Source organism: Camponotus vicinus, unplaced genomic scaffold (genome assembly GCF_025532165.1).
Source record: "Camponotus vicinus isolate PSW18456_S1 unplaced genomic scaffold, iyCamVici1.0 SCAF_8, whole genome shotgun sequence".
NCBI classification, from domain to species: Eukaryota; Metazoa; Arthropoda; class Insecta; order Hymenoptera; family Formicidae; genus Camponotus; species Camponotus vicinus.
The window spans coordinates 11550807-11576124 of NW_028141980.1; the positions used below are offsets into that span (position 1 = coordinate 11550807).

The 25318-nt window shown below is 33.0% G+C and overlaps 3 protein-coding genes across 6 annotated transcripts; 1 reads left to right on the forward strand and 2 right to left on the reverse strand.

Moving 5' to 3' along the window:
* Positions 1 to 2718: 2718 nt before the first annotated feature.
* Positions 2719 to 20111, reverse strand: Ptp69d (Protein tyrosine phosphatase 69D). 4 transcript variants are annotated; one of them, XR_014439935.1, is made up of 13 exons: positions 19799 to 20111; positions 18899 to 19712; positions 15912 to 16217; positions 15232 to 15819; positions 14625 to 14918; positions 14281 to 14540; positions 13410 to 14211; positions 13083 to 13329; positions 11727 to 12738; positions 10900 to 11187; positions 9947 to 10375; positions 9070 to 9741; positions 2719 to 7614 (listed from the first exon to the last, which is right to left on the reverse strand). XR_014439935.1 is itself a non-coding variant. In XM_083105621.1 (13 exons), exons 2-13 carry the CDS (start codon positions 19038 to 19040, stop codon positions 9661 to 9663), a joined length of 4362 nt encoding a protein of 1453 aa, XP_082961747.1. In that variant the 5' UTR covers positions 19041 to 19712; positions 19799 to 20111; the 3' UTR covers positions 2719 to 9660. The 4 variants fall into 4 exon arrangements, 2 of the variants coding, with proteins under 2 accessions (XP_082961747.1, XP_082961746.1); XR_014439934.1 differs by having other exon boundaries at positions 2719 to 8029; XM_083105621.1 differs by having other exon boundaries at positions 2719 to 9741; positions 13410 to 13723; positions 13811 to 14211.
* A 248-nt stretch (positions 20112 to 20359) lies between these two features.
* Positions 20360 to 22096, forward strand: Emc3 (ER membrane protein complex subunit 3). Its single transcript, XM_083106179.1, has 3 exons — positions 20360 to 20629; positions 20713 to 20969; positions 21106 to 22096. Exons 1-3 carry the CDS (start codon positions 20481 to 20483, stop codon positions 21477 to 21479), a joined length of 780 nt encoding a protein of 259 aa, XP_082962305.1. The 5' UTR covers positions 20360 to 20480; the 3' UTR covers positions 21480 to 22096.
* Positions 21504 to 23801, reverse strand: Nitfhit (ntrilase and fragile histidine triad fusion protein NitFhit). The gene is made up of 6 exons (XM_083106177.1): positions 23259 to 23801; positions 22916 to 23057; positions 22668 to 22823; positions 22370 to 22573; positions 22092 to 22304; positions 21504 to 21974 (listed from the first exon to the last, which is right to left on the reverse strand). Exons 1-6 carry the CDS (start codon positions 23294 to 23296, stop codon positions 21822 to 21824), a joined length of 906 nt encoding a protein of 301 aa, XP_082962303.1. The 5' UTR covers positions 23297 to 23801; the 3' UTR covers positions 21504 to 21821.
* Between the last annotated feature and the right edge of the window lie 1517 nt (positions 23802 to 25318).

The window sequence follows — 25318 nt, forward strand, 5'->3', positions numbered from 1 at the left end:
GTGAAGATAGATATTCGACGAATACCAATCATAACAATTTGATCTTACAAATCTATTAGACATCCTTCATGAATGATTCTCTGTTAATTAAAAGAAACTTTTTTTATGATAATTTTTAACTTGATTAATTTTGAAACTTTTTATTCTTAAAAGTTAGAGCTTTAATCTTTTTTGAATTTCAGGGATTTATAAATTATTATATAATATTTATAAAAAGATTGCATTAATTTTATTTATATATTTTAATTATGTTTCGTATTAGATTTATACACACAGTAAATTTTTGTGTTTCTCATAAGAAATTATTAATTATGCAATATTTCTCTATTAATTTTTTTTATTCATTGTTTTCTTTTTTAATTGAAATGAGGGATTTTTGCAAAATGTTTCAATGTTATTCTTCATTCAAAATTACTCACTTGCATATATATTTATATATTCCGGCTTTGTCAGACCAGTATTTTATTCGATTTGATGTATACGGGAGTAATATAACGGATGTACCCAAAACTCTCGGGACCTAAATCGTATGATCCGTGACGGTTCGCATGTCATCGCTTGACGCAGAATATGTAACTGTAAGTGAATTTTTGATAACATCTATATTATTTATCAGCGTTTGATCATTGGAGACAGTTATAATCTTTACGTGCTCCTTATTTCCTTCGCAAGTAGAGCCTGGTCTGTTCATCGTAAGAATCTCGTAAAGAATCTCTCATAAAAAGTCGTTCTTCGACGATTATTACAGAGCAAATTAATTTTATGGGGTTTGAAAGAAAATTACCTACGAGAAGTTTGATTTTCAAACTTGATTTGTAAAAAATAAGATATAAATATTTTTATTCTTAGAGAGAACAAAATCGATAAAATGGTTTAATTAAATTTCTTCATCAAAGTATATTGTTGTTATATATTTCTTCAAAATTTAATTAAGATTGTTTACTTATTTATTAGATATTTAGATTATTATGACTTATAAGACTTATTTAGACATTAAGATTATATATATTTCAATTAAGACTTACTAGTTAATGTTATATATTACAAAACTCTCTCTCTCTCTCTCTCTCTCTCTCTCTATATATATATATATATATATATATATATATATATATATATATAAATTATTTTAATGTTGAGAAATAAACTAAATTTCAATATTAGATATAAATTAAAGGATTGATACTATTATTACGATACGTAATAATTCATAAAAATTTTAGTACATCTGGGATACCAAAATAATTTATATTTTTTCTATATTTAGATACCAAAATAATTTATATTTCCAATTTGCTGTAATAGATATTACTTGTAGATTCTAAATATTTAATTAATTTCACAGTGGAAGATGCGACGAATGTGGTTAATTAAGATCAAAGAGGAGGTAAAAGAGTTTAAATTCCCGAAGCATCTCGTTCCAACGCGAGCAGACGGGATGAATTTGCTTTCGGAATTTCGAATGTATGTCAGCAATCCGATTTGCCTCGCGAATCTTCATCGACCGTGTTAAGTTGAATTATTTTTACTCTTTTAGCTATTATCAAGTCACAGAAAATCACGATAATATTCGTGTAGTTACTATAAGAGCGAATGGCTTTATTTATCATGGAAAAGGAAAAATTCGCATCGGGAAGCACTAAGACAATAACGAAACATCACATGCGGAATCACGGTTCGTTGATCGACCGATACCGAGTGATTAAATGACATACACTGTTGATTATCCGTGATTATTATTGTTGTGAAGAATCTTCCTCCACGGACTAGAAATCATGATACACTCGACGAACACGATATAGATCCGCTTCTTTTATGTATTTCCTTAATTAATTATGTCGGTGCCACTGTAAAAATAGGTAACTTTGACAGAACAAGAATTAAAGAAAATTTTTATTCTTAAAATCAATTATACTTATCTTCGAAATTAGAAATTCATTTCAGTTGATTTGTATCTCTTTAATGCGAGATAAATCTTGATTTTTCGGTGCTTAGATATTATTTTTAAAAAACTTATATATATACATGCAATATTTCTCTAAAATATTTTAGATAATTTAATGTGATATGATAACATTACTGATACAAATAACTCAGTTCGTTATTTTACCTGAGTGATTAAAAATATATACATTAGAATATTTATAAGTTTCTTACATAATTTTTCGAATAAAATTCCTGGAACTATCGTGTGGGTAACTACGACTCACCTAAATAAAGAGTACTTGCACATACAGCATTTTATTGCAGTCAGTGAACCGTTGCTTAATTATTGCTAACGATACATATGACCGTTATAGGATCATTTGTCTCTACTCGAATAGAATACTATATTTTGTAAGTACGGTACATTTTTCACTAAAAAAATTATAATTATCAATTTTATAAATAAAAAGTTTCTATTTAAAAAATTTGTAATTAACGTTAAAGATAAAAAAAGACAATCTTTAATTTTTTATTAGTTTATACATATATTTTTCTTAAATATATATGAAGTTGCTCTTTGCAAATATAAAATATGATAAAAATTATAAGTACTTACAATTAATATAAATTTTAAATTTATCTTCGATTCTGTGAATTATTTTTAGATAATTAAAAATTAATTAATATTTTAAATAAAATGCTCCTTTTTGAGAAATTTAAGATGATGACATCTTAGACTTCTTTAGATATTGACAAGGAGAAATGTAATTGGGAAAGAAACGAGAGATAGCATACGGTTCATTATTGTGTCATGTATTTCCTTTCACATCGAGTGCACTGTTACCGATATCGCTTTACAACTTTTCATACAAAAGGATGATTCGATGATGAGCATCGTCGCAGGTTCGACACACTCTCGCGAGTCTTACTCTTTGAGAGAGCGAATCTCGACAACGAAAATCATGCAATTGTGCGTCTCCGGGCGCTGGTTCTTTCGATCTTAATCTCAAACATGCGTTAATTACTCGATCGCCCGCTTCAGTACACTTATAATATCTCACAGATATATATAGATCTTTCAACGTGATCCACCTTGCTTTTCCTCCTTTGTGTGTGAATATCATACAAAATCTAAGACTATATATGCAAATGTCTCTTATAATTATATCTCGTTATTATGTACGAACTGTAATTGTTAATGTATAATACGCGGCGGTATTTCTTGTGTGCTATCTTAATCGTTAAGTTAATTTACAAAATTCGGACCTATCAATATATAGTCGACGAACATGGAGACGACGGTGATTTACATCCTTTATAAAAACGAGCTCAAGTAAATTTCGCATTTAATTTTATATTTATATAAAAAAAAGATAGAGGAAAAGTAATTATAATCATGCTCTTCTCTTTAACATCGGTGCAACTTAAATCTATAATTAGAATATGAATTGTATTGCAACTTGATGTGCACCGTTGCTCTCAGGACGAAATTAACGTCGACATGATATCTTTCGACATCGTTCTTAGTACATTGAATAATTTTCTTTTTTTCGCATTTAACCGCCGTCTCCTTTGATCATTACGGATCTCTTAAATATATAACACACGTCACGCACACGTCCTCACAGGGCATGCTTCTCTGTCATTCGCGCAACACGTTCCAGCCGATTACGTGATGATGCATATGCATTTCTAATATACACCTTGAGTCATCACTTATAAGAGAATATCTCGAACTTTGAGAAAAATAAGTGAAACATTAATTATTTATATTAAAAATCTGAGTTCTTTTAAAATAAAATGAATTTAAGTTATTTTTGAAAAATAACTTAGATTGCGATAACTATTGTTACAATTAATTCTGTTTTCTAAGATGAGGAATAGTTAAAATAGGATAAGGAATAAATAATTAATCATGATCAAGTTAGTGCAATTATTTCTTATATAATTTATAAAATATTTTGTGATTTACGATTCGAGATATTTTTATATTAGTCAAAACGTGATAACAATAAAAAGGCGAGAAGAGAAACATCATTCTACGTTATTCACATTCATTTAATTTTATCTACAAAGAAATAAAATTACGTACAGATATAGATTTCTATTGCATTATTTGTTCCCATAAGAGGTTTTGAAATTAAAATATTTTTTTTATTTCAAAGATGTATAACAAATACGTCGCTTATGTGACAAGGATCACTAATGACAAATAACTATAAAAGTGCTTCGTGGGCCAGTTTATTTTCTCAGGCTGTCTCATAAATTATATTAGCGATTTGCCGAGAATAAATAGAAAACAATCTTGTTTTGACTAATTAAAAAATTTCAGTCTTTTATGGCAAATTTCCTCCATTTAAATATAATAATATGAATTATAATAAATGTATTTTATCTTTTGGAAAGTATAATCTTAACACTATTATCCTAATATTATTATAAAATTTTGGTAATTTTAATTAAAATGATATTAAACATGACGAAACATATTTGTAAAGATAAATCGACTGCCAGATAAAACTTAACAATAGACTATTGTTTAGTCTCTATATGAGATTTTCACATTTGTTCGAGACAAAGAGATCATAAAGGGATATTTTCGTTATATAAGAGATAAAAATCTCTCGTCGCATAAGCGGTATTTCTATTCTGTAACATTCTGTTAGAATTTATTTTTGAGATTATTTTACTAAAATAAAAAATTAGGCCATGTGCATATTTCAATTAACATATGCATTTTTAGACAGGAATTTTTAATTGCAACAAATTGAAATAAAATAAATTGTGTGAATATTGTTAGAATGATGTGAAAGTCATTCATTCCCTCTCCTTTTTCTCTCGCATTCATAGGCCTCGAATTGTGAACATAATCTTTCACGCATGCGATATCAGTGAGAATTTTACAGTATCAAGTTTATCAATTATCAGTTTGCAAATAGCTGAGCATATTATCCTCATTACCCCTTATCGAACCTTATCGTACACAATTGTGAATAATTCCACTCTTCCTGATCATAGCAGGATCTGATAAACCACGCAAGTGACCAAACTGTCGCCTTTACTTTAGATGACCAGTTTCGTTCTGTTCGTCTTTTGAATGTAAAAATCGTAAATGTAAAAATAGAGTTACATTTGCAGCAACAGTCGACGCGTAGGATTTATCGGATTCCTTGGCAAGACTGTGCGTGACCAGGGAAAGTCGCTCATTCGATTTATCAAAAGGAATTATTACCATTCTAATTAATGGCGATTAACATGTATTTCAATGAGTAGTCGAATCTTACGAATATTCTCCATTCAATTATTTTTTTGCAAATAAAAGTATGTTAGTTTGACGGGATATACGCAATAAAAGAATATTATTCTCATTATGCTACAATCGACAAACATCATTCACGAGTCTCATATCATATCGTTCTACTTGGAATTGCATCGCGAATTCGAGAAGAAATATAATTTTCAATATACGAAGAAAAAATTATGAAATTATTATTTATAAATTATTTCTTTCTTATATCAAGAATTTTATTCAATATGATTAAGATTCTTGATATGAAATAAATCGTACAACATTTATATGTAAAATAATGATTTGTTAAATTGTATAAAACTGTGTAATATTGCGTTATAAAAAATAAATAAAATATATGACATAATTAATTCACAAGTTTGTTAGAAAAATTGAATTTCTTATTTTGGAATTCACAAGTTAGATAAGAATTTATTTACTATGACACACATATTTTAAATTTTCTACGAGATTATTAATTAATTTTGCTAGACAATAAAAGAATTAAAACAAAAAAAAATTAACTAATTAACTAATCTTTTATTTAAAGAGAGAAAGAGATCAATTTTGTCGATCTACCGATCGATTCGTCCATTTTTCTGTTGTACACATGATCTGACGTTAACGAACATGAATCTTTTTTGCATTTTGCGTCGTTCGATATTTACAATGTCTCATATGATTTATTCATAGTATAAATTTAATTCTACGCTTAACCAATACTTTTTTGCCGATCACTAGTTAAGTAGTAGTATGTCGGCTGGATCTCGTGTCTCATCGAAGGATCTCTGGCGGAATGGTCTCTCTCGCTTATCTCTAGATCGAGATTAAACGGCACGAGAATCAGTAGTGAATATCTAGAAGAGATATATTTTAAAATCGAACCGAACGAAATTCTCGTGTAAAAACGATGTATATCAAAAATGGATCGAAGAAACCATTACATGTATTACTAGCACAGAGTTTTGTTTCCTAAGAGTCGTTTTCTCTTACGATCGCTTCTTGTCAATTAGGCATTTGGAAGTTGACCCGCGTGAGGGATAACTACAAAACTATAGTTGATCGCAGGTCTTTCCGTCCGCGTGACGTGTATTGCAACGTTATATAAAAACAAAATGTGGCGTAATAAAATAAAATACTACATGGAAGGTACGTCTCTGTAAAAGTAGTCGCAACGAAGCTACTAGTCTGTCGCAACAATTTTATTTTAGCTATTGATCTCGATCAGATCAATATGCTTTAATAATATTCGCTGCTGCAGATAATAGGAAGTTATGATTAATGAGTCATGTAAATAAATGTGCAATAAATTTATCAAAAAAAAAAAATCATCTAAAGATATTATAATTTATAAAATATATTATATATAATTATAATATAATTTATATATAATTATAATAAGTATAATTATAATATGTATTATTATTATTTATATATATTTATATATTTTTTTATAATCGTATCAAAACATTCTCTTAATAAAAAAAGACATATCAAATTCTATGAAAACATATATGCATGAGAAAAGAATACTTATTATATATTAATTAATATTACATAATATTTTATATATATTATATAATATATATAATATATATAATATAATATTTTTTATATATTAATTAATATATTATAATATTTTATAATTAATATTATATATTAATTATAAAGTATGTATAATTAATAATAAGTATTTGCCTTTCTTTTATTCACATGGCTCTTTATTTTTTCAGGCATAGTTTATCGCTGCTGTTTGTGAGATTAATCGAGCAGAAGTATAGAATAATTACAGCGGTTGTTAATTAAAAATGAGACGAAACGTCGCGTGACCCTGCAGAGAACGCACGTATAACAACGGGTATATCGGAGGGGGTCGCACGAAACAAGTATTGTCACACCATTCATCGATACAAATAGCAACAGCGATAGGCGATAGTAACAATGTATATATATATTTATAAATACAGGCAGCGAATATCCTAACTCTTTAGAGGCTTTCTATCAACTACAACATAACCGAAGCGAGTTCTTTATGCGGTAACAACTAAAAATTAATATATATGTATTTGTCGCATAAAATAAGGCGGAAAACACTCAGCGCATTTAAAATGAGTTCTCCAAAGTGAGTCACGAAATAATGTCAAAGTCAAATTTAAATAAAAAAATTCCTTTTTTATTTTTAAATATTAGAGTTTCATAAAAAAGTATATAAATTATTTTTTATAAAAGATAAAATCTTATTTAACAAAATATTTTAAAATAAAATAATTATAAAAAAAATATATATATATACATAAATACACGTATATAAAACATGTTTGCACTTTAGTTTTAGTTGCCAATTTCTTTCCTTTCTACCAATTTAGTTGATTGCCATTTTCTTCCTTGTAAGATCCTTCCTTGTATGATTTTAGGAAAAAAATTATAATTCATAACATCATTTAATTAATTAATAATAGTTTAATAAATTCTTATTTTTTAATGCCTTGAAGTTTAAAAATAATATAATTTTTAAAGTTATTATTATTTAACTATATTTTACGTAATTATTTTACTTCTTATAATAATTATTGTGTGAGAAATGTGATTTTAATTTCATGATATGAACTTATATAGACTTATAACATTTCGTGTCTCTTCTCAGAGAGCGTCCGATTAAAATGGAATGAAATTGATACCTGCGAAGAAGGAAAAAAAAAAAAGGAAATAATCGGACGACGCGATGCGAATCGTAATTAATATGATTGTCTCTTGCTTCTTGCAAAAGGTTATGGCTTGACAACGCACGTGCTGGAGCTTTAAACTTGACTAGAACTGAACGAACGTGCGAAGAAATTAGATACATAATTCTATCCTTCTCTGCTTTTAATCTAAAATTTTATTTATTTATTTTTTTTTTTCATAGAAATATCGACATCGCCAATTTTTCCGCCGTCGTCTCTTCTCGCAGGGCCGGGCGATTCGCAAATATCTTGCAAACATTGCGCTAATTATTGAATATATATAAAACATCGCGATTCTCTTATTCTAAACCAAATTTTTAAATATCATGTATGTTGAATCATTTTTGTATCTCGTTTTTGAAATATATCTCACGGAATATTTATATGATTTGTATTTTGCGTTTTTAAGATAAAACTTTACGATATATTTTGCCCAGCCCGTTTAGTTTTCGATCTTGTATAGCGAACATTTTCCGTATGTCTCGTCACATGTGAAAAAAGTATATCACATATATCTATATAATAAACTTTTTCCCAAGAATAAAAAGTGAAAAGAAAGAAAAGAAGATTTTTGTCATCCACTCTCGCCCCTTTATAGTCATAATCTTACGATTCACAGCAAAATCTCAATGTTGTGCAAACGAGGTACGTGCTTTAAACGCGTCGTATTTCGAACTGAATAAGACTATCAGTCTTTCCTTTTAGAAGAGAAATCAGCACACGCATAATACGCGTAATACATCATAATAATAATAACGCATTGTTGAAGAACATATAAACCTATTAACGCGTAACAGGCGCGTAATCTCATTAATATTACTCATTATGACAGATCATAAAATAGCGATATCTCATGTCATTGCGGGAAACATTTCTTCTCGAAGCGGTAAACGAAGGTAACTGTATTTTACTTAGCTTCGTTTCGCTTACTTTGAAGAAGGATGTTTTGTAACAGACGTTAAGATAACATTTCGCATTAATGGAAATCTCGGAGAAGTTTTAGCGACTGGTTCTCGGATTGCGCGATTAATCGCGGCATCGAGGTTTCAATCACGACTCACGAGAATAAAACGGTTCAGAGCTCTAGCTGCGTCACACATCTATCAAAAGAATGTATATGCATAGACATACCTATATTTGTTCATTTTTGTGCCAATCCCTCGCTGTACAATCATCATGACAATTCCGACAAGAATGTCGGGTCACGACTTTAAAACTTTGACGCACTGTAGATACATTACGCCCAGATTGAATTATTAGACTATCGATAAAAATAAGCTTCTGTAACGGTTGCATGATGTTGTCACGCACTGCACTTTGCGATTCTCACCAACGTCATCGAAAATCCACGTACGATAAGACGGATGATAAATCGGTTTCCAGTTAATCTCCGATTAATGCTCCTCTTCCAACTTCTCTCTTCTAAAATTAACTTATGATCAGCATATGTAAAATCTGCTGATGTATTATGTACAAGTAATCTTCAGATTCGCGTGCGAATCCATGTTGTGCGTCGCAATAGCCTTAATGGCGATGATGATGACGAGGAAAATGATGATAATGATGTCAGATTCTTCATTGAGTACTTGTTCATCTTTGGTTGGGGCAATGTATGTTTGCTTCGTGGATTCTCGGACACTCGTCACAGAACTTGTTTTCACACACATGTCCGCTTAAAACAGAGTATTTAGAACAATCTAATCTTGCTTATGCTTTTAAATATTATGACACAGATTCGTCGTCAGCCAAATTGTGAAGATCTGAATAATTCACGATGGCGCGATGAAGAAACTCGTATTGCGCCTGTAACATGCATGTGCAATAATAAACATTATGAAAAACAAAATTATAATATGTGATATTTAATTACAATTATTCTCAAATCTATAATCTGATAGATGATAGCATCACCAGTGAATGTGTGTGAATAGCAAAGATTCTCTCGTTCTTCTATAGATAAATTTCTTAATATAAGAGGAAGAAGAGGAATCATCACCGAATTACTTACGAAAGTGCTGATCATGCCGTGTCGCTGAGAGCGCAATTTCTTCGTCGTCGTGAAAATATCCACGCGCTTCTCGGTGCGCAACTGCTGGACCAATATGCTAAGCGCAACGAACATGGAACTCCGATCTGATCCGTAACTGCAGTGCACTACCAATGAACCATTTGTCTCGGTGTCATTTGTCAGCGTCTGATCCACCAGCTCGATGAGACCGCGTGTTACTTCAGGTACTTCGCCTTCCACCGTTGGCCAGCCGTGATACTGATACTGCTTTACGACCCCGTTTTCATCAGTCTTAGTATTCACAATGTTAAACTCACGACGCGTGTAGTACGGACAACTTTCACTGTGTATGTAACGGACTTTTATATGATCATAATTAGTCTCGTCATCTGGCCAGTAGCGTGGACATTTTCGTGGGCCTTCGTTTAACTAGAAAAGATATTAGTTGTTTTATATGTATCCTATATACTTGTGATGTGATCTTACAATCCTGAATTTAAAATTTAATTATTGTTTCTAAGAAAATATATAGTCATATCTTATATTATTAAGATCGGGGACTCTGTCTTTATCTTTTTCACCCGATTGTACAGAATTTTATATCTTTTATATCATAATAATAATAATATTATATAGTACGAGAAACCTTAATTTTAAAGAGAAATTTATCGCTTATCGAAGAAAATCATTTATACTACATCAATTATTCAGATATTTCATTCAGAGCAATGTATTAACAAAAACTTATTGCAAACAAAAATTTTATACAGAAAAAAGTATATCGTGCATTAATTTTTTAAAAATTTTTTGTATGAAACTGCGTACCAAATATTGTATTAACGCAATATTCATACATTTATATAAATTCTTGGAAAAATTAGAAATCTGAAAATGCAATTTCTTGTTAAATGTAACAAATAAAAATAAGAGAAAAATAAAACATATAAACTTACATCAGATAACATGACTATTGTGGAAATACATTGTTCCGAGATCATTCGCCAGAAGTCCGTTATAGTAGTTTCTAGTGGATCCTGCGTAATGACAAACGACTCGGAATTATCATAGCCTTCGATGAATGATGCGTTAATGTACGTCGAATGTTCTCTGCCTGGGACGGGGGTGAGAATTACACGATTTCTATCGTATGGTATCACCAGTTCGCTTCTGTTTTTCGTTCTATTCTCCTCCCCGCCGCCGACGGAGAAAGATTTACGATCTTCCAATACGGAACTGATTTTCTGCAAACAATAATTATATATATTATATAACATGAAAAAAAATTTCTATTTCGGAATTGTATTAAGAGAATTATAGTATTTTATACGTCAGTCTTTATATTCTCTTCACATTCGAATATTTTAAATATATTTACTATACATTATATTCTTTTAGTACATGAAGGATCATATTTTTGTAGAAGAGTTGGTTTTTTAATCCATTCAATACACAAATATAATAAGTTATTAAAGCAATTGGAAGTTTAAAACAAAAACAAGGCAAAATATTGATATAAATAATATTTTTGAAAATAATTTTTATATTTTACCTTGTTCAGATTATTTTCGAATAGACTAAGTGTCAAAAAAAAATTAAAAATTGTATTGAACAATTGATGAAATATACTTCATGTAAAAATTTCAATTAATATAACATAACATACATAATGTTTAAATGAATAATATATAAATTATTAAAATATGATTTATAAATTTTTTATGTATTTAGTCACATTTTATTTAAAGCCTTCAAATTTCATGTGACTTGTATCGTAACTTACATCGTATTCCTCCTCCATTCTACATTTTTCCTTGCCATTGTCTCGCTGCCTGAGTTTGGCAACTGTGGTCTTGAGTTGCGATGCTGGAATTTCCGTATCACCATATTGCGCCATTTCCATGAGCGAACGATAGATAAAGATGTACTGTTTAAGAGATTGCACGAGAAAGTTGCGCTGGTGCCGTAGATCGCATACAGTGTTGAAGATGGACACCTGACTTTCCTCAGCCAGCTGTTGCAACAAAGAATCCAATGCCACGAGCGTACCAGTGCGGCCTACACCGGCACTGCAGTGCACCAGGATCGGTCCTTTCTCGAGCGAATATGCCTCGTTGACACGTTTGATGAAACGTAGAATCGCATGTGGATGTTCAGGCGCAACGAAGTCCTTCCATACGAGGAAGTGATACTGCACGATCGCGCGAGAATCGCGCTCACCTAGTCGTGTCATCTTCAGCTCGCGTACCACATAATCCGAGTAGGCGCGTTCCTTGACATGCTCTACTGTGATGTCACCAAAGTTCTTAGTCTCGCGCTTGTCCGGCCAATACTTGGCGCATTTCGTCTTCGAGTACTCTTCAAGATTCGTTAGCATGAGTATTAGTTCAAGATGCTGCTCCCAAATCATACGCCAGTAATCGCACACGGTGTTCTCCATTGGACCCTGGGCGCAGATAAATTTCTTGCGCTCTTTATAACCCAACACAAAGTTGGCGTTGATGTAATCAGAGCCGCAGATACCATCCATCTGAGCCAGACGCACTCTCGTCTGATCGTAACACTTGATATCTGGATAACGATTCTTGTAAAGATTCTCCTGTGCCTCGGATGCACGCGTCGTTCTATCTGTAAATCGGTCGGGTAAGAGTTCGAATTCGTGTTGGAAACCGTAATCCGAGTCTCGATGACGTTCCAAATATGCCTGCAACAATTCATTCTTGGGTATTGGCGGCATATCCGGCGGACTCGCTGCTACAAGCTGATGCCTGCTTCTCAGGCTTCTACAGAGATGTCTATAAGAGAAAAAACATTCATTAAATGCATATTGCTGCATTTTTTTTGAAAGTATTTAACAATATTAATAATTCCTACAAGATATATACTTTTATAACTTATATTGTTTTATGTTGTATTATATTTTTAAGTTTTTATTTCAAAAGAAGGTTTTTCATAATATAATTGTTAAATTAGAAACATCTACTATAAAAGTACAACTTATTATATTATTAAAATAATCTATGTAATATGAAATATTTTATCAAAATTTACAGAATATAATGCACAATTTTTGTTATCTTTTAATAGGTAAAAACTTCTCTAATTGAGAAAAAAATTGTTTTTTTTTATTGTCACTCACCTGAAACTATTGCGCAGTGTTATGACTTCTTCTCTCTCTTGCGAACGTTTTGTAAATCTATATAGTAAGCAAAGTGCGATAAACAGAATCGTAAGGGTCAAGATGAGAGCGATGAAGAGTTGTATTATCATTTCTCTGAGAGTAGTCGCCTCCGCGGCTGTTACGCTAAGAGGATCCACTCCACCATAGAGAGGATTGAAATAGCTGCTGTAAGCTGCTAGAAGCTGATCCTTCTGACTATCGTATACTATAAAATATCAAATGCATTATTAAACTCGTAACGATTTTATGATAAGTATTCTACACGAATTTATCGATGATACGCACCGATAACTTCGATAAAACCAGTATAATTCGACGTTTCGTCAAGAAAGCCGTCGTAAGGCAATAATATGTTGGATTCCCCACTGGATCCATCCACAGATGCCTTTTGAATGGGCAAGTCCTCTCGTTTCCGTCTCTCCGTTTTTTCGGTTGCATTAATAATCACCGGAATCGCCGTAGTTATGTCTATTTTCGCAGCAGTGCTGATAGTAGTCATCGCCGACGCGGTGGATGAGCTGGTAATCATGTTACCACTGTTGCTACTACTTGCAGTTGTCGTCGACGATAACGTAGTTGTTGAAGTGATAGTGGTAGTGCTGTTCGCGTTGACTGAAACAGTAGTGGATGGGATTTCCGGGACAAAATATAACTGTGGTGCTGGTTTGGGTTTCAAACCGACGCACTTGTCGCACATCGTGCCGCCCTTGGATGATTGACCGTCACCGAGAAAGATCTCGCTCAACAACTGATCACTTTCGAATGTCTCGACGATATAAGCACCACCGCTCGGCGAATTATGCACATACTGATAAGAATACACCGAGATTTCTTCGGGCGGCGGCAGATCACGGACCATTTTCTGCAGCGATAGTTTCACCACGTAGATACGATAGCAGCAGATAGGGCCATTCCGCTCAGAGATACGCGGTAGATAGAGTTTGAACAATTGTCGACCCTGACTTTCGACCTTTCGCCAACTGCGCAAATTCATGCTGTCGCGATCTGGAACCGTGACCGGTGTCGTGCAATTTCCTATGGCGTCCTTGCCAGGAGTGCGAGACCTAGTTACTCCGTGTACTCGAACCTTTAATAATTTATTATTAAAAATTTATATAATATTTTATTTTAAAATCAGACTAATTAGATTATGTACCGTGTAATTTGTATTGGGAGGTATTTGATTGTATCGCGTGTTATTCCTTTTATAAACGCTCCAACTGGGTGGTTCAAAGTTATCAATATCTAAACGTCCCATGTCGTTTTTGTACTTCGCCACGCCATTCAATTGTATATTGTAGCGCTGTATAATGCCATTCGGCTTTTCCGGAGGTTTCCACGTAATGGACATGAAACTGGAGCTGCTTATATTGTCATAGCGGCAAATAACGACGAGATTTTTCGGAGGACTAGCCACTATAAAAGAGAAAAGAATTTAGAGGCGATTTTATCACACTTAGCTCAAAATATATATATATATTTTTTTTTTACGCCAATTACCTCCATCCAATGTAGTGCCATTTACTTCAGCGCTCCAATTGCCACATTGCTTCGTGTATTCGCTGCAGGCGGCTATCTTGAATTTATACGTGGTCGCCGGATCGAGATTCACGAACGCGTACACGGTGAACGGTTGAGCAGGATACACCGCTTCTCTTTTTTGCTCGGCGTGAGTAGCCATCAGATTATAATAATGCACGTGTTCCTTCAAATCCGACGGCGGTAGAGTCCAACCTATCGTGATCGAATTCTCTGTCACGCCATTCACGGATACTTTCGGCACAAACACCGGGTCTGTAATATATTTTTGATGCCATATTAAATAAAATAATATAAAATTATATTTTAAATGTATGTTTGTATATTTTTAAAAAAGAGCTATTTTGAAAGTTATACATTTCTTGCCACAAATTTAAGAGAAAAGATTATAATATTTTTAATGACTATATATTAATAATTTTACCATAATTACTTCAATTATCGTTAATTAAGAATTAAAGATTACCAAATTAAATTTAAATTATTTAAATTTGTTAAACTAAAATTCAATATAAATACTGAATAATAAACTGAGAGAAGAAATTCGCGTTGTTCTTTACTAAAATACCTTTTTCAAGCGTAGTGATCCATCGTGGATCCAATTGCATATACGATGAACCTACGGCATTGGTAGCACTGATACCGATTTGGTACGCGGTGCCACTTTCGAATCCCTTGAGAACATAACTCGAATTACCGCCGCCGATCTGCTCAGCGTAGTACTGTCGTTGATCTGTACCGTTCTTCATATGCTGAATAAAGTATTTCTTGATCGGTTCATTACCGTCATTGACGGTCCAATTTAAAAATATACTCCCGGCGCCGACCGCTTTCATGAAATCTATGCTGACTTTAGGCACATCAATGACGAACAAATGTGCTATGGCGCTCACTATCCCGTTGTAGTCGTTCGCCTGACATACGTACGTGCCATTGTCTTTACGCGCCAGACTCTTAAACTCCAGGATTAAGACGGCATAGGTTTCATTTATCCATGTGACGGCAGTAATATCCTTCAAGTGCTCGCTGCTCTCTGAATCATTCCCTTTTAACCAAGTAAATTGAGATAATGGATAACCGTGTATGTGACACGTCAAGTTGGTCGCTTCCATTACTTTCGCTCTCACATTCCCGCCAGATGTTATTTTGCCGGGTTCTGGAAGAAACGATATTTTAAGAAATGATTATTTTATCGCGCAATCTTAAACGAGAGAAAGATATTTAAATTAGCAGGTTCATATTATATACCTATCACTCTGATATGAATGTTTTTCTCGAGCGATTCGCCGTCGATGGTCTGGGCGGAACATTTGTAGTCGCCCGTGTCGTTCCTACTGGCCTTTTTTATATCTAATCGTCCAGCGTACTCGAGATCCTTGATGGTAGTGAGATTCCTGCCATCGGTGCTCCACCAGACATGACCTGGCACGTTGAGCTTGCATAATAGCGACGGTGTGCTACCTGCCTCTATACCCTCTATATCCTGGGATGATTGGATTTCTAGCGACGTTGTCCGCTTTTCGGTTTTCAATTCTGGTTCCAGTTTATTTATATCTGCCATAGAAAAATATATCATTCTTCATAAATATAAATTTTTTTTAACAGACATAATAAAACATATACATACTATATAATAAAATCAGAGATTTCTCAACTTGTACTATACAAAAATTTATTTTCAGGAACTCTTATTTTTTTATAGAATAATTTAACAGAAAAGACACGAACAACATGTACATAATTGGATAAATCAATTATAATTCTGACTTAACTATCCATTTTAAAAAGCTAGATAGATCGACTCTAAATAGTAAACATGATCGTTTCTTGCGTCGAATAGATAACTGTCAGTTAGCTGGAATTAATAAACCGGAATTAAGTTCTTCGCCGAAGCGTGAGGCGAGTTCTCTCTGTCCGCTTATGAGTTATTTGACTCATTGGACGGGACAATGATAGTCACACTTTCCTCGTTTCAAAAACAAGATAATGATAATAGGTGGAATATATATAATGATAATAAAAAAATAGAAAATTCACAATTACTTTATAAAGCTTTCTAATGGTTGTAGATTTCTAAAAAATTGTATGTCTAAATATTCAACTTTTCAATTTTTTATTCATTATTCAACGTTTTATTTTAAAGAAAATTTTTTTTGGAATATTTGTATTCTATAAATTTTTTATATATTCTTTTTTAATATAAAGACTATAATTCGGATTGTAACAACTTTAATTTCTTATTTTATTTCAGTTTCACTTGTTTTCATGTTAAACTTATTAAACTTTTTCTGATTATCTTTATCTTTTGGATGCAATTGCTGGACCTACATTCTTTGATTGCGTATATTATTACATCATATATCACACAAGTATAGTCATATCAATAATAAACAATATAACAGTCTTAAAGTACAATTCCATTAATTTTATTAATGTAAATTAATTTTATTGATATAAATATAGGATTTTCTTGTAAAATTTGTATATTATTCCTTCCATTTTTTTCATATCATTGTATAATTATCACACATGACTTAATTTTCGTTGCAATATAATAAAATTATTGTAATCTAATAAATTATTGCAATCTAATAAAACTATTTTTTCTAAATCTTACATATAATAATAATTAATAAAAATACGAGGCAATTAAATATGTCATAAGTGATTATTGATTATTGGATTATGTCAACGACCATTGTCGCAATCAGAAACTAATTTATTTTATTTACAGATATCCTATATCCATTTGTGACTTAATTAATGATTTTATATATATATACATAAAATATAAAATCTTTTTTATTTTCTTTTAATAACCATTTGTGACATACTTAATGACTTTCTCTCGCATTATATAAGCATGTACAAAATGTTTTTAAAGTCTTGCAATATCTGATGATGAGACAGTAATGGATCTGAACAGTCCAACCGAGACAGATAAACGGAACGTGCTGCTTCGTAGCACCCACATTTCGGAAACGGAAAATAGTGACAGCGGCCAACGCGGGAACAGCGTTAACGATTGACGAGGAAGTAGCAAAAGCGATTTGCGGAAGAATGGAAGCGGTTTGCGGAGGAGCAGCGGAAGCGGCTGGCGAGAGAGCTTCGCGATAACTTTTCTCGACAACCACCTGACACATCATCGACGCGAAAAACCGTGCACATCATGAATGGATCGATTATAATTTCGGTCGACTTGATTGTCTACGCGAAAAGCAGGTCGCGGATGGATCAGATTAATTAAATAGCGACTAATACACTCGGTTTCGAGATAAATGTTAACGTCAGCTGAAATTAATGGACCGGAATGTTGGTCAAATTTTATTATATTAACAACAGTTTAATTTATAGTAATTCTAAATCTGCTTTTGCCACATTTTTAGAATTATTACAAACTTAAAAAAAAATACGGCATATATTTAATATATCTTTAAAATAATGACCAATTAAAACATAAAATATTGACAATAAAATATGGTGTTTTGTTAATTGTAAGTATAACTTTTAAAAAACGTAAAAAACGAGAGAAAAAAAATTAATACGAACAATTATGATTCTAAATCAAGATTCTAAAACGATTTTAAGTCGAGATGTCATCAATCATATCAGCAATCTCTTTTACCTTAAATTTGCGTGACAGCTTGTTTTTCTAAACTACATTTATATGTATATTTTCATGACTGATTACAGATAAAATTATTGTTGTTACAAACAATTACAAATATGCTATCATCTTCCGTCTTAAAAACTTAATCTATTAAAAATAGAGTATCAAGTTCACGTAGCAGATACCAGCGCCAATCCATTATCGAAATTCAATCCTAAACGTTAGCCTTTCAGATATACATACATTTTCCTCCCCTTCTCTACCCCCATCTTTTCCCCATAAAAAGAAAAAAAAAACAATCTAATGAGTGAGCAAAAATATTTGCAAATATTTATTAAAATCCGGAAGCTGTAACGATTGCGAACGGAATTTTTATCGGCATCTTTAGATTCGCTCACGAGACGATACACGAAAGAAAATTCACGCGTAGATCCGATCGAGGATATTGTCCAATTCGAACGTCCAGTGGACAACAACTGAAGAGAAACAACGATTTTGAAAATTCGCCGTTCGATATATACAGTCTCCAAGACGCTTCTGGAGTGACTCTCGTTGCAGCGCGCCCTGTCCATTCCGCCCTTTCTTACCGAGAAAAGACTACGCGCCGTCTGACTGGCTGACTCACCGGATTCATCGAGGCCAGCCGCGCCGAGCACGAGGAGGCAGAAGAGCAGCGGCGCCAGCGACCGCGCGGCCGACGTAACACCGCTGCCCCTGTTCCGGGATAACATGGCGGTCGTGATAGCCGGTCGGACGGGTATGCGCATCGACGTCGGGTCTTCGAATTCGCCTTTCCCGGTAGCGGCCTGGGTAGCGCCTGGGCCACCCCCCTTCTCTCGCTGACCCTGCCCTTCCTACGCCCGCCGTCCTCGTCCCTGCGTACGGCGATCCTCTCCCTTCTCGGGAGCACCGTTTCCTCGATACCGCCCTCTCACAGGCCCATGATGCACAGGTCCGAGATGCGTCGCCGCCGAGATGTGTGCGTTGTCGGTGATCGCGGGCGGCTCACTCGATCATTACTCGCGATACGAAGACGAGGATACACGTCGTGCCCCGGGTACGCGTTCCTGCGGAATTTATCGACGCGGGGCACTTTGACGGAATGCTGGCGACCGGACGGCGGATTACCTCCTCGCTTCGTAACCGTCAGTAATGGTGCGTCAGGGAAACTGTGAGAGAAACTGAATCACATCACGCGCAAGCCAACGCGCCGACGATAAACGAGGACGCGTGGGGGAGCGGAACCGGCGGAACTTCTCTCTCTCTCTCTCTCGCAACCACTGTGCGCAATGACAGATGACAGCACCCTCTCGCAAAGATGACGCGAGACTATATTTGTTTAGCATCCGTAGATACAAATTTAGACACTTGCCGATAAGATTCTTTTCTCCATTTCCTAAACTCGTTTTGGGTCAGCAAAGGTATAGAATTGCTGCTACCTAATTTGTAAGCAGAAAGCTTGAGTAGAAAGGACAGGGCTATTTAAAGAAGTCGTATAGATCTTCCAATGGATGACACTTGTTACCTTGATTGCTCCTAAAATATTACATCAGCTGATGCATCGATGCTGTCATCGTTATTTATTATTTCCTTCGCACATCGTAATTTTCCTTCACTCGTGACACTTTCGCTTGTCACACCATATTCTTGATACTCTCACAACACTCGCGATACACGAATAAATAAAAAAATTAAACACAGACGGTCGCTTGTTGCATCGCGTGAGATGTTTGATGTCTATGACGTGTGACGCAAATTTTGATCTTTCTGAAAAATTTAAACTTACAATTTTGACAATTTCACGTCGATGTCTGATAAGTGAATCGTAACGTCACTTAATTTCGCTCGATTCGCGATACAAAAATAAATGAATTTTTTGTCACAAAGTTGCCGCCCTATATTTTAAAATTTATCATAAGCATAGTCATAAACATACAAAAAGTATAGATGGCATCGTAAGATAGTTGAGGAGTGATATCTGATTGGCCACAGAAACCCCTGATTGATCAATCTAGTAAAAAAACCCTAAACACAGGATATTATGATTGGTTGTGAGCGATCGTAACATGGAGATGTTTATCTATTGTTATTTGTAGGTCTATGGTTGTAGCATTAAGCGAAAGAATCGTGGAGCAGCGATGAAATTTACTCCACGTCGTTCCTTACCTTGTTTTGATTTTCGTAAATAGATTTATGCGATAGAGACAATGGCAGAATTATTGTTGGATCCAAATATTCGAGGCTGGGTATTTTTACCTATAGTAGTAATCACTTTTCTCGTCGGTATAATTCGCCACTATGTTTCGATACTGCTCGCTTCGCAGAAGAAGGTCGAGCTTCATCAGGTGCAAGATAGGTAAACATTTCATTTACATAATTATGTCTAAGAGTTTTTATTCACGAGACTATCATTCAACTATAATATTAAATATTTTGCAGTCAAGTCATGATACGCTCCAGGCTACTCAGGGAAAATGGACAATATATACCAAAAGTAGCTTTTATGACCAGGAGACATTTTTTTAATAATGAAGAGACTGGATATTTCAAGACTCAGAAGCGTGCTCCTGTCTCTCAAAATCCTATGACGGATCCAAATATGATGACTGATATGCTAAAGGGAAATGTGACCAATGTATTACCTATGGTACTAATTGGCGGTTGGATTAATTGGATGTTTTCTGGATTTGTAACAAGTATGTATTATATTTCAATATTGTTAAATATTTATTTGCATTTATTCTGCATATTGTATATTTAATATTATAACTTGTTCAAATAAACTTTATATGTAGATTATATATTAAGAACAAATATATATTTTTCTTTTAGCTAAAGTACCATTTCCATTGACACTACGTTTCAAGCCAATGTTGCAACGAGGTATAGAATTAGTTACATTAGATGCAGCATGGGTTTCTTCAGCTTCGTGGTATTTCCTCAATGTATTTGGACTAAGATCCATTTATACACTTGTACTTGGTGAAAATAATGCCGCAGATACTACAAGATTAGTACAAGATCAAGTTTCGGGTGCTGCAATGTCCATGCCACCTGATCCAAAAGCAGCTTTCAAGTCTGAATGGGAAGCATTAGAGATCTGTGAACATAACTGGGCTCTGCAGGGAGTAGATGTCGAACTTATGGGTATCCCACCAAAATCAGATACAGTTGACAATATATATCATCAAGGCAAAGCAAATTGAAGTTTAGTAATAAAATTTATCATGTAAATTCCAGAAAAATTTTATTTATATGTTAAATAATAATTTTTTCACAGCGTTTATCTATTTAAAATATAATATATATTTTTTTTTATAAAAATAAAATCATAAAGTATAACAATATAGTTTGATTTTAAGAAATTGTGATAAAACAATCTCAAATATAAAATTAATAACAATAATACTATTTTACTCTAGATTTGTATTGGTTTTTATATATGTATAAATCTATATATCAAAATTAATATATTACTTAGACTCATTAATTACTTTAACTGTTTATCTACTTAGTAAATTCTTATGTTCATGTTAAGTAGATTCTTATCATTCCATACTGGGATATAAATCAATACGGCGATGCTTTTCGCATGGCATGTTTTTCCTGACTTGCTCCAATAGCGCGAGATCAATTTCTGCTATAGCAATACCCGTTTTTTCTGCACACTGTGCTATAACAGTGCCCCAAGGATCTACAATCTGAAAAAGAATAGATTCCAATTGTAGCTATGAATATGTGTTGTGAATTTTATTAATTCTAATTAATTAATTAATTTTATTAATTCTTCTAAGAGGATAAACATATATGTTATTCACCAGAGCATGACCCCAGCTCACTCTCTTTTTATTATGTGCGCCAGTTTGCGCCGCGGCTATGACATAACACTGATTCTCTACAGCTCGTGCTCGTAACATCACCTCCCAATGAGCGGCACCGGTTTGATATGTGAATGCCGACGGATAGGTGAGAATTTGCGCTCCCATATTCCGCAAAGTTAGTGATAATTCGGGAAATCGCATATCATAACACTGATATCATTGTTAAGCATCGATATATGTTTTGTATCAAAGGAGAAAATTTGTTTTAAGGATACAATGCTCAGTGCAAGCTTGCCAATCGGTGTAAGCACAGGAGGCACTATTTCGGTTCCTTTCAATACATAGTCTGATTCCATCAAACGTACTCCAGTATCCTTATTATCCATGTCAAACAAGTGTATTTTTCTGTATGCAGCTACCAAATGTCCCGTATTATTTATCAATATATGGGTGTTGTATATCTTTTCTGTATCATCTGACTAAAATAATTAGAAAAAAAATGCTTTTATATATTATAAAAAAAGAACATTTTATATATGTATAAATTCATATAAAGAAAAACTAAAGTATTACAGCTTCATGAATTCCACCTAAGGATAACCAGATGTCATTTTTAACAGCAATCTCTTTATAAGATGCCACTGTCTGTCCAGTCAAAGGTTCAGCCATAGCGACAATATCCTTCTTATTATCTGCCAAATAATCACATGCTTCAGGGAAGAATGCTATCTATAAATATTTTATATATTTTTAAAACTTAAAAGAAATTATCATCATACAATACAGAATATTTAATATTATTCATTGATAAATATACATACTACAGCTGATCTGCGTTTGGCCTCAGTTGCTAATTCAGTCACAACTTCCAAATTTTTTACTTTATCAGCTATTGATCGCATTTGACATATGGCAATTAGTGGATGTGCCATTGTGCTGATACAACGCTTGGTCCACTGTATACTAAAATGCAATAATTTTGTCATTTTTAAATACAATGAAAAGAGATGAAACACTAAATAATTCTTGAATTTTGAGATTTCTTCAAGTATAATATAATAAAGTAAAGTAGAGATAGAGCTATTCTCTACTTCATATTTTTTTACTTATTTTGTGTATGTATATATATATTTTGATCTAAAATTTCTGCTATCAATTTCTTACCTGTATTGTTGAGCGATAATGGACCATGTGCGTCTCATTCTTATCGCATTTTTAATACATGTATGATATCAAAAAAGTTTAGCTTATCTCTGGTATTGTATATTATTCTTATCAAGTTGCAAAGAGTTGACAATTTTTATGTATACATATAAAAAATTTTAGTAATGAAAGAGAATAGGTGTCTGTTACATTTACATTTTTCCTCTAAGTTTAGAATACATATCTATCAATATTTGTTATTCATTCTCAACAGAAAAATTATAACATATATTTACGATTTACAATGGGTCTGTTCTTTTCAGCTGCACTGCTGCACTAGTGCAATTAGTTAGAGTGAAAGAAAGTATGTTTGTCTCTTTCTAACTTATTGCACTAGTGCAGCAGTGCAGCTGAAAAGAACAGACCCATTGTGAATAGACTATTTATTATTTATTTTTTATTTTATTATTTTATTATTTAACAGAGAAAAAACTGAGATTGGGAGCAGAGAGAAGAATGAGATGTGTCACGGCCCGCTTTTAGGTGATCCCTGAAAGCGATACGCCCTCTGTGGACCTTGAAAACGTGCACCTAAACTACGAAGCCAAGGTGCACGAATGTTCTCAGAGGGTAACATATAAGGTGCACAATTTCTGGTTCTGTTCCGTGCTATGTGCACAAAATGTCGGTAGCACCAGTGCTGTATAGCAAGGTGCTCACGTATATCAAATAAATTTTAATATAAATGAGAAATGACGAATTTGCGATCCTCTCTCTCTCTCTCTCTCTCTCTCTCTCTATATATATATATATATATATATATATATTTTTTTTTTTTTTTTTTTTTTATAATTTGAATGCAATGAGCAGCGACATATTGTTTAAGAACAATCATGTTTTCTTTACATTAACTGATTCCTCTTATTATTCTGTGCATAAAATTATTAAAGTAAAATAATTGAAAAATGAACATTTTATCAGATATTTTATAATTTATATAAAATTATGTCAACTTAAAGAATCAAATATCTCGTTAACTATTCAATGTGTGTGTGTGTGTGTGTGTAGCGTACACGGGAGTTATGTGAGCAAGCGAGAAGGTAATAAGAGAGAGCAAAATGGCAATAAGAGTGAGCGAGATAGCAATAGCACGAGCAACGAAGACTCGGAAATCGAGTGTTTCTTGCAGCCTGGCATACTATTTCTCTCTCGCTCGCTCCTATTACTATCTCGCTCGCTTCTGTTATTGTTTCACTCGCTCTTACGTACTCATGTATTGTCATGCTCATCTCGTTATCAAATCTGCCGCTGGCAAGCGGCCGATGACAAATTATGACAAATAAATAAGTTAATTATTTTAAGATATATTTATAAGGGTAAGGGAGTAATTTTAATGGAATAATGAAAATTTTGCGATTAAAATAACATCAAACACGGTATCAATCGGATAAACGTAGTTAAATATATAATCAAAATTTTTATTATCAGACCAATTAAAAATTATCCGATTTACGTCGTGTTTGATATCATTTTAATCGCAAAAATCTCAATAATTCATTAAAATTACTTTCAAATGAATAAAATAAAAAATAGGAGTTTCAGTTTTTATTTTATAAGATGTTTACATTCGCGAGGAAGCCGAGTCCGCTTATCTTTACGACCTGTCAAGTGCGAGAGCGACAGCGAAACCGCGAGTCGAGAGCAAGCGAGATGACCTATCATCAAAGAATTCCGAAGTCTCTTACAATCGGCTTCTTCACTTCCTCTATCCATTCGCAATTTACGAGATTATAAAGTAAAAACTGAAACTTTTATTTTTTATTTTATCGATATGAAAGTAATTTTAATGAATTATTGAGATTTTTGCGATTAAAATGATATCAAACACGACGTAAATCGGATAATTTTTAATTGGTCTGATAATAAAAATTTTGATTATATATTTAACTACGTTTATCCGATTGATACCGTGTTTGATGTTATTTTAATCGCAAAATTTTCATTATTCCATTAAAATTACTCCCTTACCCTTATAAATATATCTTAAAATAATTAACTTATTTATTTGTCATAATTTGTCA

Excerpts from the sequence above, each read along its gene's own strand:
- Ptp69d (XM_083105620.1), bottom strand. The coding sequence starts at position 19,040 with ATGCGCATACCCGTCCGACCGGCTATCACGACCGCCATGTTATCCCGG. Across the intron at positions 12,739-13,082 it reads ACACTGCGCAATAGTTTCAG|ACATCTCTGTAGAAGCCTGA; the intron begins GTGAGTGACAAT and ends TTTCTCTTATAG. Across the intron at positions 9,742-9,946 it reads ACGGCATGATCAGCACTTTC|GCGCAATACGAGTTTCTTCA; the intron begins GTAAGTAATTCG and ends TGCATGTTACAG.
- Emc3 (XM_083106179.1), top strand. The coding sequence starts at position 20,481 with ATGGCAGAATTATTGTTGGATCCAAATATTCGAGGCTGGGTATTTTTA. Across the intron at positions 20,630-20,712 it reads CTTCATCAGGTGCAAGATAG|TCAAGTCATGATACGCTCCA; the intron begins GTAAACATTTCA and ends AATATTTTGCAG. Across the intron at positions 20,970-21,105 it reads GTTTTCTGGATTTGTAACAA|CTAAAGTACCATTTCCATTG; the intron begins GTATGTATTATA and ends TTTTTCTTTTAG.
- Nitfhit (XM_083106177.1), bottom strand. The coding sequence starts at position 23,296 with ATGAGACGCACATGGTCCATTATCGCTCAACAATACAG. Across the intron at positions 22,824-22,915 it reads CCAAACGCAGATCAGCTGTA|ATAGCATTCTTCCCTGAAGC; the intron begins GTATGTATATTT and ends AAATATTTATAG. Across the intron at positions 21,975-22,091 it reads TGAGCTGGGGTCATGCTCTG|ATTGTAGATCCTTGGGGCAC; the intron begins GTGAATAACATA and ends ATTCTTTTTCAG.